Below are 12,401 nucleotides of genomic sequence, written 5' to 3' on the forward strand. Positions count from 1 at the left end.
CAAAAATCAGGGCCACTGTACATATTCATTTATTTAGTTTATACTTGCCTCATAGTAACAATAAAAAAAATCACAAATTAAGAATTGCAATCTGTTTCACGAAAAAGCCACAAAACTGTCATTCTAGAATTTTATTTAGCATTTTCCTATCTTAATGATTTCTTAATGATCTCATTTGCATGCACTTCGCGTCTACCAAGGCGTTCTCAACAATTGACGCTCATACTTGCTTTCAGACTCATTATTTATTTAAAGGCGTAAACTCTCCGAGCACAACTCGAGTCTTACGTAATTGTGAAGGAAAGCGAGCCCGCCTTCTGACATTTGGCAGAAATCATTTGCCGCCACGGTCTTGTGTTTTCCAATGCGCGTTCTCGCTAGGTTTTTCCGCGGACGCGTGCACCCCAGCCCCCTTGTTTGACTGTGAAGTCACCCGCAGCTCGAGAAGCTTTTCGGCTAGACATGGCGGCGGACCCTAAACCGGACTGGCTCTCCTGTCTTCCCCCTTCTTGGAGTTACGGTGTCACCCAGGATGGACGTATATTCTTTATCAAGTAAATATCGTGTGGATTTGTGGATTTATAACTGCTCCTGGTTATCATTCGTCAATTTTTTTTATCCCCCATTTCCCTTCGTTTTCTTCTGTTAACAGCGAAGAAGCCAAGAGTACAACCTGGTTGCAGCCTGTTAGCGGAGAGGCTGTAATAACTGGGCACAGAAAAACTCTAGGTAAGTCATTTGTTTTTCTCAATCTCACGATAAAATACGAGCTTGCGAGGAAGAGAAGTTGAGTGAAGACCTCTGCAGCAAAGCAACAAGCCTCCTCTTCTCTCCTCTGGCAGCCCCCTCACGAACGCCGCCCCCCCTTGCTAGTCCACCTGGCTCACTTTGCGACACACTTTTTAAAAGTTCCGTCACGTAGGCGTGCGCTGATGTAGCAAATTCCCCCCGCAGTACCACTTGGAAAATACATTTTGAATCCCTGAAGCGTCGTGATGCTGTGACGTAGGCGTATGGTCACACACATCTGTAGGGTAGCGAGGCGAACAGCTGGACGTGATGCAGATCTCGCAAAAAAAAAAGAAAGAAAAAAGAGGAATAGGAATTGTGGAAAACGATACTCGCCAAATCAGATCTTTATCACCCAGACGTTGCATGTATCACACGCGAGTGTGTGTTGGTATGTACGATCTCCCTTGCCCAGCTGTAACATTCGTTCTGTTGCTGCCCTTTCCAGATTTACCAACAGGATGGGAGGAAGGCTACACATTCGAGGGCGCTCGCTGCTTCATCAAGTGAGTTTGGGATTCCCATAAATGATGCAGATATGTATAGGGCTGCAGTAGCCATCTTCAAGGGGGGCTTGCTTTGTTTAGTAGGCAAGGCAGATTTTCTTCCTTGTCTTCGCCACCCACTAAGATCCCTTGCTGCTGGAGGAATACGCGACATTCCCTGCAAATGAACATGGCCTCTTTGTCTGATGATGTTGAATCTGTGTCTGCGGTTATCCTCTTGATACGTACGCAAAACACATGTAGCGTAGTTCCTCAAAACAGCTTCCTCCAGTAGACACTGGAAACTTAAGGCTTCAATAGACTTTTCATTTTGACTAGGCTATATTGTTCGAACATGCTGCAAAGTCGTTCAAACACATTTGGGGAAATGGTAACGTATAGGGTGAATGCTAAAAACAGCATTTTTACCCCCCCGTAATGCCACTGGGTATTTTATGGAAATGTTAAACAGACCGATCTCCCCATCACCTTTTATTTTTGGCGCTAACAATTTAATGATGCAGAAAACTGCAACATTTTCTATAAAAAATGTTTGCTTTCAATCTTGGTGAGCTTCGTTCTGTCCATACCGTCTGGTCTTATGGTATTTTTTTTAGCCTACGTTTTAACAATATGTTCAATTAACTTTGCAATGATTTTGAAATAGGTTTTTGGCATTTAGCAAATGTTGTACCAATATTCGAACATTCAAACTTTACCAAATACGTTCAAATGACTTTACCAATACATTTGAAGGACATTATCAATTGTTGGAACTACGTTTTTAGCATTTAACTTGCGTTTTACCAATACATTTGAGCAGCATCACTCAATAAACTAACACGCAAATACAATTTCAATTACAATTTAGAAATGTGGATCCAAGCTGACAAAAAAATTATCTGGAATTTATACACATAATGAAATAGTAATTATAATTAATAATAATAATAATAATGAAGAAAATACACATCAGTGATAAAAATCATTAAATTGCGGTTCAACAGAATTATTAAAAATAAAACAAAATTCATAAAACATGCCTGGGCGACACGGCTCAAGTGGTAGAACTGTTGTTTGATTGTCAGCCTTTTCGATTGTCAAAGTGTCCTTGAACAAAAGAGTGATTTCCAGAGTTGCTCATGATGCTGTGTCATCACTTGCTCAATGAGAAGATTTTGAGTATTTTGTAGGTAGAAAAGCTCATTCACCATTTGCTTGGACAAAATGATGGTACCCATCGAAGAGAGTGAATTATATGCAGTGATATGAAACCAGTGAATGAAAACAAATAATTGGTGACGCAAACGATCAAAACGGAAGCATACTTGCGTGTCAGTAAAACAGATGGACAGTCCACAATTTTATTGAACCATTTGGCCACCCAGTAAAAGTGAACGCGCGTTATTATTTTGGGTGCAGGTGTCAGTTCGTTTTTGGGGAATCCTGTTATTGTCCAATCGGGGTGAGTTGTCTGCTGTGTCAGTTAGAATCATGTTTGTCAAGCGAGTGTGACTCAGAGCTGAACAGGCTCTTCTTGTTGGTGCACTGTTTGCGTGCTTCCTTATTAGGCTTATTGGAGTGCTGTGTGTATTTGCATGTATATTTATTGGACCTGTTTGACAGAAAAAAATTACTCCTCTCTCGCTCGCTCTCACTATGTCTCTGTCTGTCTCGCTTTCTCCAAGTGCTAATGGGTTCATTTGTTCGATGACTTTCCTGGCTAGTTTTGCCGCATGTGGTCTGTGGCCGTTATGAGAACAGCAGCTGACACATATGGTGTGGTAATATAGCTCCTCTAAAAATAGCACAGAACCGCTGCTCATCTGTATGTATGAATGCATGTAGGATGCACAAAGGCATGCGTGCACGCAGACAGGTAAATACAGTATGTAGGACGTGTGCAAAAAAGGTGACATCACGTCATCACACGGTAGGCTGTGAATGCAGATGTGGATTTTCTATAACCCGAGTCCACATTACGATTGTAGCATCAAGCAAAGGCAAATTTTCAGTCTCTGATCCACCTCCATAATACTAAAACATTATAATGGGATAGACATCTTGAAATTATTATTATTTTTTTTTTTGCTGCTCCAAATATTTCTAATTGATAAATTAAATACGCCAATTTAGTGAAATTTTGAACGAGAGTCCAGGGCAGTCTGTTGTGCCATCAATACAAAGGAGTTCCAATATAATAGTGGAAGGGGTGGCTTGCTTAAAAAATATTGAAAATAAGAAATAGCATAATTTCAAAATCTGTTTGCTTTCAATCAAATGTTTCCCCTTTTCCCCTTTTAAACGGTTACTTAGACAATGTAGCCTTGATTCTACTTGAAGGGTTATGCTAATGTTAGCCTCTGTATCTATGCTCTCGGCCACGTTTATTAGCATTTGGGTGATAATGTTAGCTTGAAGTGCTTTGGTGATAAGCAGTCTTTGTTGTACAATTAGTACACATCCATATACTTCAAGCATCAATTGGACATTTTTGTAAAAAGAAACAACATAACTCAAGGCGTCAAGTGTAACAGTTATTGGTGTGTCAAAGATAAGGGGCGCTGAGAACTGTTTTGTGTCAGTGGGGTTGGCGGAATAGACACTGTTTTTCAAAACAATTTTATATGTTTTGAATGAATGTTAAAAGTCATGCTTTCTTATTTGCACTGATCAGAAGTAACAACAGTTAATCTATTTTTATAACTGAAGTGCAAAGACGTTGAAACAGTAGCTGTCACATTTGAACTTAAACTCTTTTCAACTCGAAGAGGTGCTGCAGGTGAGATAAAACACAATGAAAAAAGGTTTGTTGTTGCATTTAAAGGACTAGAAATGGTTCTATCACCAGAAGAATGACTTCAATACTAGGACCAATCTAGATTAAGATGTGTCTCAAGTAATAATGTGGAATTTTGACTTTCCGCCATTAAAGTTAGCCCGACGGTGCCAAAAACTATCAACAGAATGAGTCAGATGGGCATGTTAAGGATTGTTTGGCTTTGGGGTGAGTCGAAGCTAACTGAGATTTCTTTTTAGCACATTCAGCAGACGTCATAGAGACACAATACTCTTGATGAATCTAAAAGTTTGTGTTTGATTTATTTATGGAACACTGAGCAAGTCGACAGAAATTCGCCCCAAGCCGCCACAATCTGGACATTAGTGACAACTCGCTTGGGGTTTTAATTTTGTGTTGAATTTCTTATTTACTGAGTACATCGTGTCTATTTACAAATTCTTTCCCAAGGTCTTTCACAGCAAACTGTTTTGGCTGCCAAGATTTCTAAGCGCTTTCATTGGTTTGAAGCGCTTCGTGGCTAAATTATTTCACTCAACTTCAAGTGTCTACAAGAGTGGTTTCATGAACTGCATTTTCTGAGCACTTGATAATTGTATCTAACTGATGTCTCACGGTTCTTCAAGCGGTGGTCATGTAATATCATTAAAATAATCACATTAAGGAGGGAATGCGTTACAAAAATGTATTGCAATGACCTCGATTACAGCCTTATGTGGATCCTTGCTAGAGTTCTATACATTCCCAATGTCTGTGAGGCAGTGAAGGTGTCTGCGTGATTTGTGATTGGGTGAGCGTGTAGCTGGAGTGTGTAGACTTGGATGTTTCTCTTGGAGTTCTGTTGTTCATTGTCACAATAGAGATCTTGTTGACCGGTCACTGCTTGTCCCCGTTTCATCGTCTGAGTAGATTCCTCACTATATTCTCTTGTCTTTCTTCTCTGTTCCCAAAAGGGCGTTTGGTGAATTTGCTAATTGACAGCTGACGTGATGATTTAGTCTTTTCAGATGGGAATGCGTAGCACTTTGATTATGCAGCGTTTCCACAGGTCATAAAAAATATTGTCATTAAATCGTTTTTATGAAATTAAAACCATAAATTGCATTGTAGTCATTTTACGGTAACAAATAAAGCAGTTGAGCAATCGTAGCGTTAACATTTAAGTTTTTAGACAAGAAACTGTTCATCAAAAGCAAAGCTCAAGTCAACAAATAAGATCTTGTCATAAGCCCTCAGGTCTTTGAGATGTTAAAGGTCAAAAATACTTATTCTCTGGAGGATAGGATAGCATACTTTGGGAACAGTGCTGCTTTTTGTTTCCCAAAGATCAAGAACAGTATGAGTCTCCAGAGACAATAAAAAATGGTGCACAAAATGGTCAGTTCAAGTGAACAGAATTTATGTAAACGAGCTAGTAACCCATGCGGCACGCCAGATATCTTAGTGCACACACGCTGTGTGCATTTTGGCCCATTCAAATTATAGAGCGGCAAAAACAGATACAGTTGCTCAATAGCTGTTGAACGGAATCTTCATTTGGAGGGGGGTTGCAAGCAAGAGTGTGTGTGTGTGTGTGTGTGTGTGTTTGTGTGTGTGTGTGTGTGAGTGTTTGTGGGAGCTACTGTGTACTTTGGGAATCTTGCAAAAATAAATAGAGTAACACTAATGTAGCCTCTTTGTCCCCTATGTGCAAGAAAACAATGGTGGTGCTTTCACTGCAGAAGCAGCAGCTGATTCTGGCACACTATGTACAGATCAGCAAATCGACAACAGCTAATTAAAGCAGTGCACAGGCCCTTGCACCCCCATGCCTGTGGGGTGCATTTAATTTGTGAGGTGTGGCAGAGGCAGGACTCAAAGCGACTAAGGTGTTCACAGATTTTCTTGTGGAACGTTATCTAAGCGTCTGCTTCAGAAATCTCCCTCCAAATCCTGTTTTAATAAGTTTAAATGTGTTTTGAGGCAAGGTGAGGCAGCTTTATTTGTATAGAAAATTTCATACATAGGATAACTCAGTGTACTTCACATAAATAAGTCCAACATGAAAAGCATTGACAAACAACAGAGTTAAATATATTTATAAGTAAAGAGATGAAAATTAGCTTACTGAAATTACTAAAACAACGTACAGCGCAAAAACAAGATTTCTGAATAAATTATTTTAGAAATAGTTTCTTAGATGTACGTCGTAGGTATGAGGGGCGTAGCATATTTTGTTTTAACCTGGATTTAAAAGCATTCACCCATGGGTTGATTTCACTTCATTTGTCAGCTTGTTTCATTTGCGTGCAGCAGAACAGCTAAATGCTGCTTCACCATGTTGACTTTGAGCACCGGGCTGAGGGACTCGAGTCTGTGTGTGTGAAGAAAAAAAAAAAATCACTCGGAGCAGGGCTGGTCTGGAATGTATCTAGATGTATACATTCCTGCCATTAAGGTCTCAATAAATCTCTTGAGGGCAGGACCTCCATCACCCACGAGACGTTTGGTCTGACTCTGTCCTTGTAGAGCTGATTTCTGGTTCGTGTTTTATGCCGAGTAATCAAATTTCTCTGCCATGCCCCTATACTGTACACGCATTGATGAACATTTGAGTTTTTAACATTGTCTATCTGTTGAGAGTACATATACTTGGAGGTTATGAGAATATCAGACAGGTTTATTTTTAAGGACTATCAGAAATGGTCAAAATGGCTGCTTAAAAGCAAAATGGTGGACTTTTTGTATTTATTTTCCAGGGACAGTTTCATCACATTTTTTGTTGTTGATGTACTTATGATAGGGTAAGTTCATAATTATTCACTTATTCTCTAAACGCATTTTTAGTGGGCTGTATATGTCACTTATGAGTTAAATAAAATCATGGCTATTGCATGAATGCAGTGTCCTGAATCAATATCAGCAAGTAGATCTTCCATGATACGTATTGAACAAATAATTGAATTAGAGAAATTAGTGAATATGAGAAAATTGGTAGAAACAAAGGGCTTTACATCCAGTCGTAGTGTCATAACATTGGCTATTAGCGTAATTGCCTAAATAATTTGACCTTAATGTTGCCAATTCAACAAAAAAATACTCGTGTACTATTTGGTTTGTTTTCCCGACACGACTTGTATCTCTTACATTAGAGCTATATAGTTTTTCGAGTCCATAATTTGCTCACTATTTTCAAGATGCTTTATGGGATACATTGAGAGCACAATACTAACTAGAAAATTAGCATTAATCTATTCTCACAACACATTCAAAGAGCATTACAAGACTGCAAAGTCACTATAAAGGCAACAATAGAGTGGATATAAAATGATTCTTAACACAGCTTATCAAATTTGTTGTTACTTGAGGCAACCTAAAGTGGAATAAAACTTTATGTAGGTCAAAATGCTACTGTGTCAAACTCTGGTAATAGCAATTGCGCAACAAAATGTACTTCCTGTTTGATTTGTTCTGCAGTGTGGTTACAGAGCCCACAAGTTTGATTCGTGCAAAAATCTCAACAGTTTCTTTGTTAGGAACACATTCAAAACGCAAATACGGATATTATGGTGTTTTAGTCACGCAAAGAAGAAATACTGCTAGCTTGCGAGTAGCCCCTATACCAGGGGTCTCAAACTCCCGTCCTCGGTGGCCGCATTCCTACATGTTTTCCAAGTTTCCCTCATTAAACACACCTGATTCAAATGATCAGTTCATCCTCACGTTCTGCAGGAGCCTGATAATTAAATCAGGTGTGTTTAACGAGAGAAACTTGGAAAACATGTAGGAATGCGGTCCCCGAGGATTGGAGTTTGAGACCCCTGCTCTATACAGTAGTAGACAACCATATAGCAAACAAGCCATTCCAAAGAGCAGATAGCCTTCAGGTCTCAAAAATCAAACTCCTCACCACCCACCTTTCAACACAAGACACTAACTGTGTGTTTAAAATGTTGCAGCTATAAAAGAAGCCTGAAAGCAACAACAGTAGCCGTTGTCATAAGTTAAATGTATACACATAGCCGTGACACCCCCACCTACTGCACTCTAGCGTGAGCAAATATTAGCAAGGGTATTGCAGGATACTTCTTGATGACCGAATTTTGACACCTGTGGAATAGTGTGAAAGTAATGGCTCAAAAATCACTTGTAATTTATTTTTTCCGATACCGAGATTTTGTTTATGGTATGGAAGATTCTTGGAAACAAATTTGTACGTGTTTCAGTGCCATGTTGTGGAGGTCTGGTTGGATGAAACTCAAACTTTCATAGCTATCATGTTGCTCCACTTTAGAGTACAAATTTGTTGAGGCTGTTTTTTTTGCCTTAGCATCAAGAAGGATGAATGAACAATCAGTTTCCATAGTCTTAAATAACAGTGACTCAATTATACTCGTGCTGAAAAAGTATAAGTATGATAATACAAGATTCTTCAATAAAAATATTAAATGTTAGGGATGGGCAAGTACTGATATCAGGTATTTGTATTGTATCTGTATACTGTATATACCTGTACCAGCTATATTTCTAGGCATCGGTACTCGCGACGATGGCAGATACCGGTATTGAACTTCCTCTTCTGGTTATTTTACAATCAGGATTGCAGTATTGGTGTATATATAGGTCTTTAAAATGATCTGTTAGTGTTCTTAGGGGGGAAATTTTATATATCTAAAGTACTTGTGGTATAGGTACTTGGTATCGGTATTGGTGACCACTCAAGAATTGAGTGCTCCTACTGGTATTGGTCTGAAAAGAACTGGCATCAGACATCCTTCCTAAATGTATCCATCTCATGCAGATTTAACAAAAGACCGCCGTTGTACCGGTTGTCCCATGGATTGATCAACATGCCTCGTCAAGCTTTAGAGATTAACTTTAGACTCAAATAAAATCCCATGGAAGAGAATCTTTGCCAAAGTGCAGTACAACAAAGCAGTACTGCAATAAATCCTTAAATCCACCCTATGCAAGGATTAGTTTCATTTTTTTATCAAATCTGTTTGAGAGATTGATAGTGTTGAGTTATTTCAACAGCGATTTTGGAGGCTGCACTTTGCATTGCACTGAGCTGTTCCAGATATTGTCCTTTCTGTTTATATGAATTAGTGTGGCATAATGTTACATAAATGTAAAATTCATCATATACTTCGTAGTGCATGACACTAAACCTGTCTCGTTGATGATGACATCTAAGTCCCATATGGGTGGGTGTGTCTGATACAGCGTTTTGTTTTGTTTTGTTTTTTCTCCACTACAAATCGTTCTTAAGTAGGTCATGGGCAAGGTGGGGCAGAACTTCTCCTTAATTATTTCCTGTACAATCAGCACAGACCAAACACACATGTTGTTTGAGTCCCACTCTTGAATTGAGAGCTGCTGATTTTGTATTTGGCTCCTTAGACTTTAACAAATGCTAGATTAAATGTTTTTGCAAAACGTTTTTTATAGTGATAGTAATTTTAGACAAGCGTGTTCACTGAAGGGAAAGTGGGCCAGTAAAGGGGTCGATTACCAGAATCAGAGACATCTGAGGAAACTTGAAAGTTCTGCATTTTTTTTATTCTTATTCTAATCCCTCAAGGTGAAATTCAACTGTTTATTTTGTGTAGCACACCACACACACACACCAGATAACACAGATGCAGGCATGCAAGGAGAGATGTCAGAGTGAATGAGGCGTGCAAACAGTTCTGCACCTCTTGAGCTGGGGCTTGGTGCCTTGCTCAAAGGGCACCTTGAAAGAAGCCAAAAAGCAGCCTAGCTTCTCAAACTGTCTGGTTCCAGAGCTTCTGCTGCTAATAAATTACTTGATGCTGCTCTTTGAGGTGTTATGTTCTGTATATCCTTTGAATATGGAACAAGCAGTGTGAACGTTCCCAGTTCAAGAACCAACATGGACACTTAAACGCATTATGTTATAGCACTAACATTGACATGTTCACAAAAATAAAAACAGATATAAATTGCATAGCGTCTTAATTTGTAAAAATGAATACAGCATTTATCAGTTTACCAAGAAAAAAAAAAAAAAAAATCAGACCCAATTGAGTTAGTGTCAATATGAAATCGTTTACTTTCCTCAAAAATTGACAGTATTATGTATGGATGTCTGTTCAGGTGCAGTAATGCGCCTTACAACCCGTAGCACACTATATATGGACATTTCTATATATAGAAATTCAAGTTCATTGAGAATGTGATTTCTAATCCTGTGTGTGTGTCTGTGTGTATGTGTGTGTGTGTGTGTGTGTGTGCGTGCGTGCGTGCATTTCGTATTGCACCTAAATATATACGTATATATATATATATATATATATATATATATATATATATATATATAATTGTATTGCACCTATATATATATATATATATATATATATATATATATATATATATATATATATATATATATATATATATATATATATATATATATAGGTGCAATACAATTCATGGACGGTATATTATAAAGTGAGTTCAATGCAATTTGAATTTTAAAGAATTTATGGGAATGATAGTTGGAGAATTGTGATGTAGTATTGTGAATCCTCAGTCTGCAATTCGTCAAAACGGATTTACCAATTCAAATCAGTCATTCATTATACTCCTTTTATTAGTCTTTTTTTTCCCTTCTAAAAACTCATAAATAATTTGAATTTACGTTATTCATAAGGTTACTCGCGCAGAAGAACTATATCAAAATATCCTTCATCCATCTCCCTGGCCCAGAATTGAATAAAATAGATATTACTTATGTCTCTACGTCACAAATATTTTAACTATATTAACGATTATATTATTATGCATTTGGTTTCATCTGACATGTTATTGTTAATTATATTCACATTCTCTTTTAATATTTTTTTCTTCATGCAAATCAAACAGCCATCGATGATGTACAGTTGTACACTGTATAATGTTTCAAGGGAATGTGAATCTTTATTTTCTTGATGAATAGGTGTCTAGCAGAAAAAAACCATGAAATACCAGATGAAAAATAGACTTAAGGCTGATGAAAGCCGGACATGACTTTTAATGACCTCTGCAGGATTCTTTCAGCAGTGCTGGAATTTTGTTCCATAGGATTATGATGTATGTTTATGGTCACACGTTCCCTTTTACATTATGGGTGCCCTCTAACAGTAATGACTTCAGGCTTGGAGGTCAATGCTGAAGCACATCAAGACAAGGGGGAACCAAAGTTTCGAAGATGCTCATGAATTAACCGAGAAAGATGTATCGTATAGCATGCCAAATAGAAGCATATTACCGAATTGTACATACGAGCTGTCCATGGTCAATGAGTCGTGCAATTCACATTAGTTCTTGCAGCTACGAGCTGCTGTCTACATCAATGCACGATCCGCTAATCATTTGTGGGCCCAAGGCAAACATAGTCATACAGAAGTTAGCAGTTCGTCACGCCGCCTCAACATGGCTGCCTTGTAAACAAAATAGGCTATGCCACGAAACTGCGGCTCAGATGAGCCAGCGTAAACTATTTGACCAAATAGATGGAATACAGCACTGTAGAAATAAGTATAGCCCAAACAACAAAACTAAAAAATCTGTCTGTGTTTATAACAATCAGCAAAAACTCTTTTGTGTAAACCACCATCTTGTTGCCCTGACTTGTAATTACAAATCTTTTTGGGTGGGTGAATCACTCTTGGACTTTTGGTATTTGACGGAGGGCACCGACCCTTTCCCCCGTAATTATCGGAGGTTTGCTGTAATTGTATCTTTGACTTTGACTTTATATTTGTCATTCTATTGCCAAAGAGATTTTTCATGTGCGCAGAACACAGCTCGATTTGGATCATGTTCAAATCGAGTTGCTAACAGTGTTTGTGCTATCTACCTTAATATTGTCTCATTTGATTAATTTTAATGAAGTTAAAGCAATTGGCAGCAAGCCAGTGGTGGGGTCCTTTCGTGCAGGGATAACGGTGGCAGAGGTCAGGTAGACCGAGATGGTAGCCAAGGTCAGGGACAATCAGAAGATGGTTATGAAGCCTTTAGCAAGGGTTAGATCATGAATATTCCTGGGGCTGACCCTGCTGAGTAAAAGCTATGTGCTTCCAAACGCAAATATTTTTCCAAGATTACCTTGCCTCCCTTTGAGAACTCTGCACGAGAAAAAGAACTTGATATCTAGAAAGGCTGCACACATGCAGAGTTGTCAGAATTCTGTCATGATCATACCAGAGTTTTCAACAAAGCTAAGGTTGGGAAGAGTAAGTGGTTTATTATGTCTAGTGTCTTACACTTAATAATAATTTTCTAATTATTTTAGGACCACAAACACCATTACAGTTATCCCAAGAGTCTGAGGACCCCAGAGA

At 38.4% G+C, this 12,401-nt stretch overlaps 1 protein-coding gene across 7 annotated transcripts in view; it reads left to right on the top strand.

Moving 5' to 3' along the window:
• Positions 1–284: 284 nt before the first annotated feature.
• LOC148379517 (pleckstrin homology domain-containing family A member 5-like) overlaps positions 285–12,401 on the top strand; it is a 120,340-nt gene continuing 108,223 nt past the window's right edge. For 3 of the 7 annotated variants that reach the window (XM_088367106.1, XM_088367108.1, XM_088367110.1), the window contains exons 1-3: positions 286–554; positions 653–729; positions 1,238–1,295. In XM_088367106.1, the coding sequence (XP_088223232.1) occupies positions 463–554; positions 653–729; positions 1,238–1,295 (227 nt within the window). In that variant the 5' untranslated portion in view covers positions 286–462. Of the gene's footprint in view, positions 555–652; positions 730–1,237; positions 1,296–12,401 lie in introns of all 7 variants that reach the window. The other 4 variants (XM_088367107.1, XM_088367109.1, XM_088367112.1 and 1 more) reach the window with 3 other exon arrangements.

The sequence above is a fragment of the Syngnathus floridae genome, chromosome 22 (assembly GCF_059516105.1).
Source record: "Syngnathus floridae isolate MCC-2025c chromosome 22, RoL_Sflo_1.0, whole genome shotgun sequence".
Classification (NCBI taxonomy): domain Eukaryota; kingdom Metazoa; phylum Chordata; class Actinopteri; order Syngnathiformes; family Syngnathidae; genus Syngnathus; species Syngnathus floridae.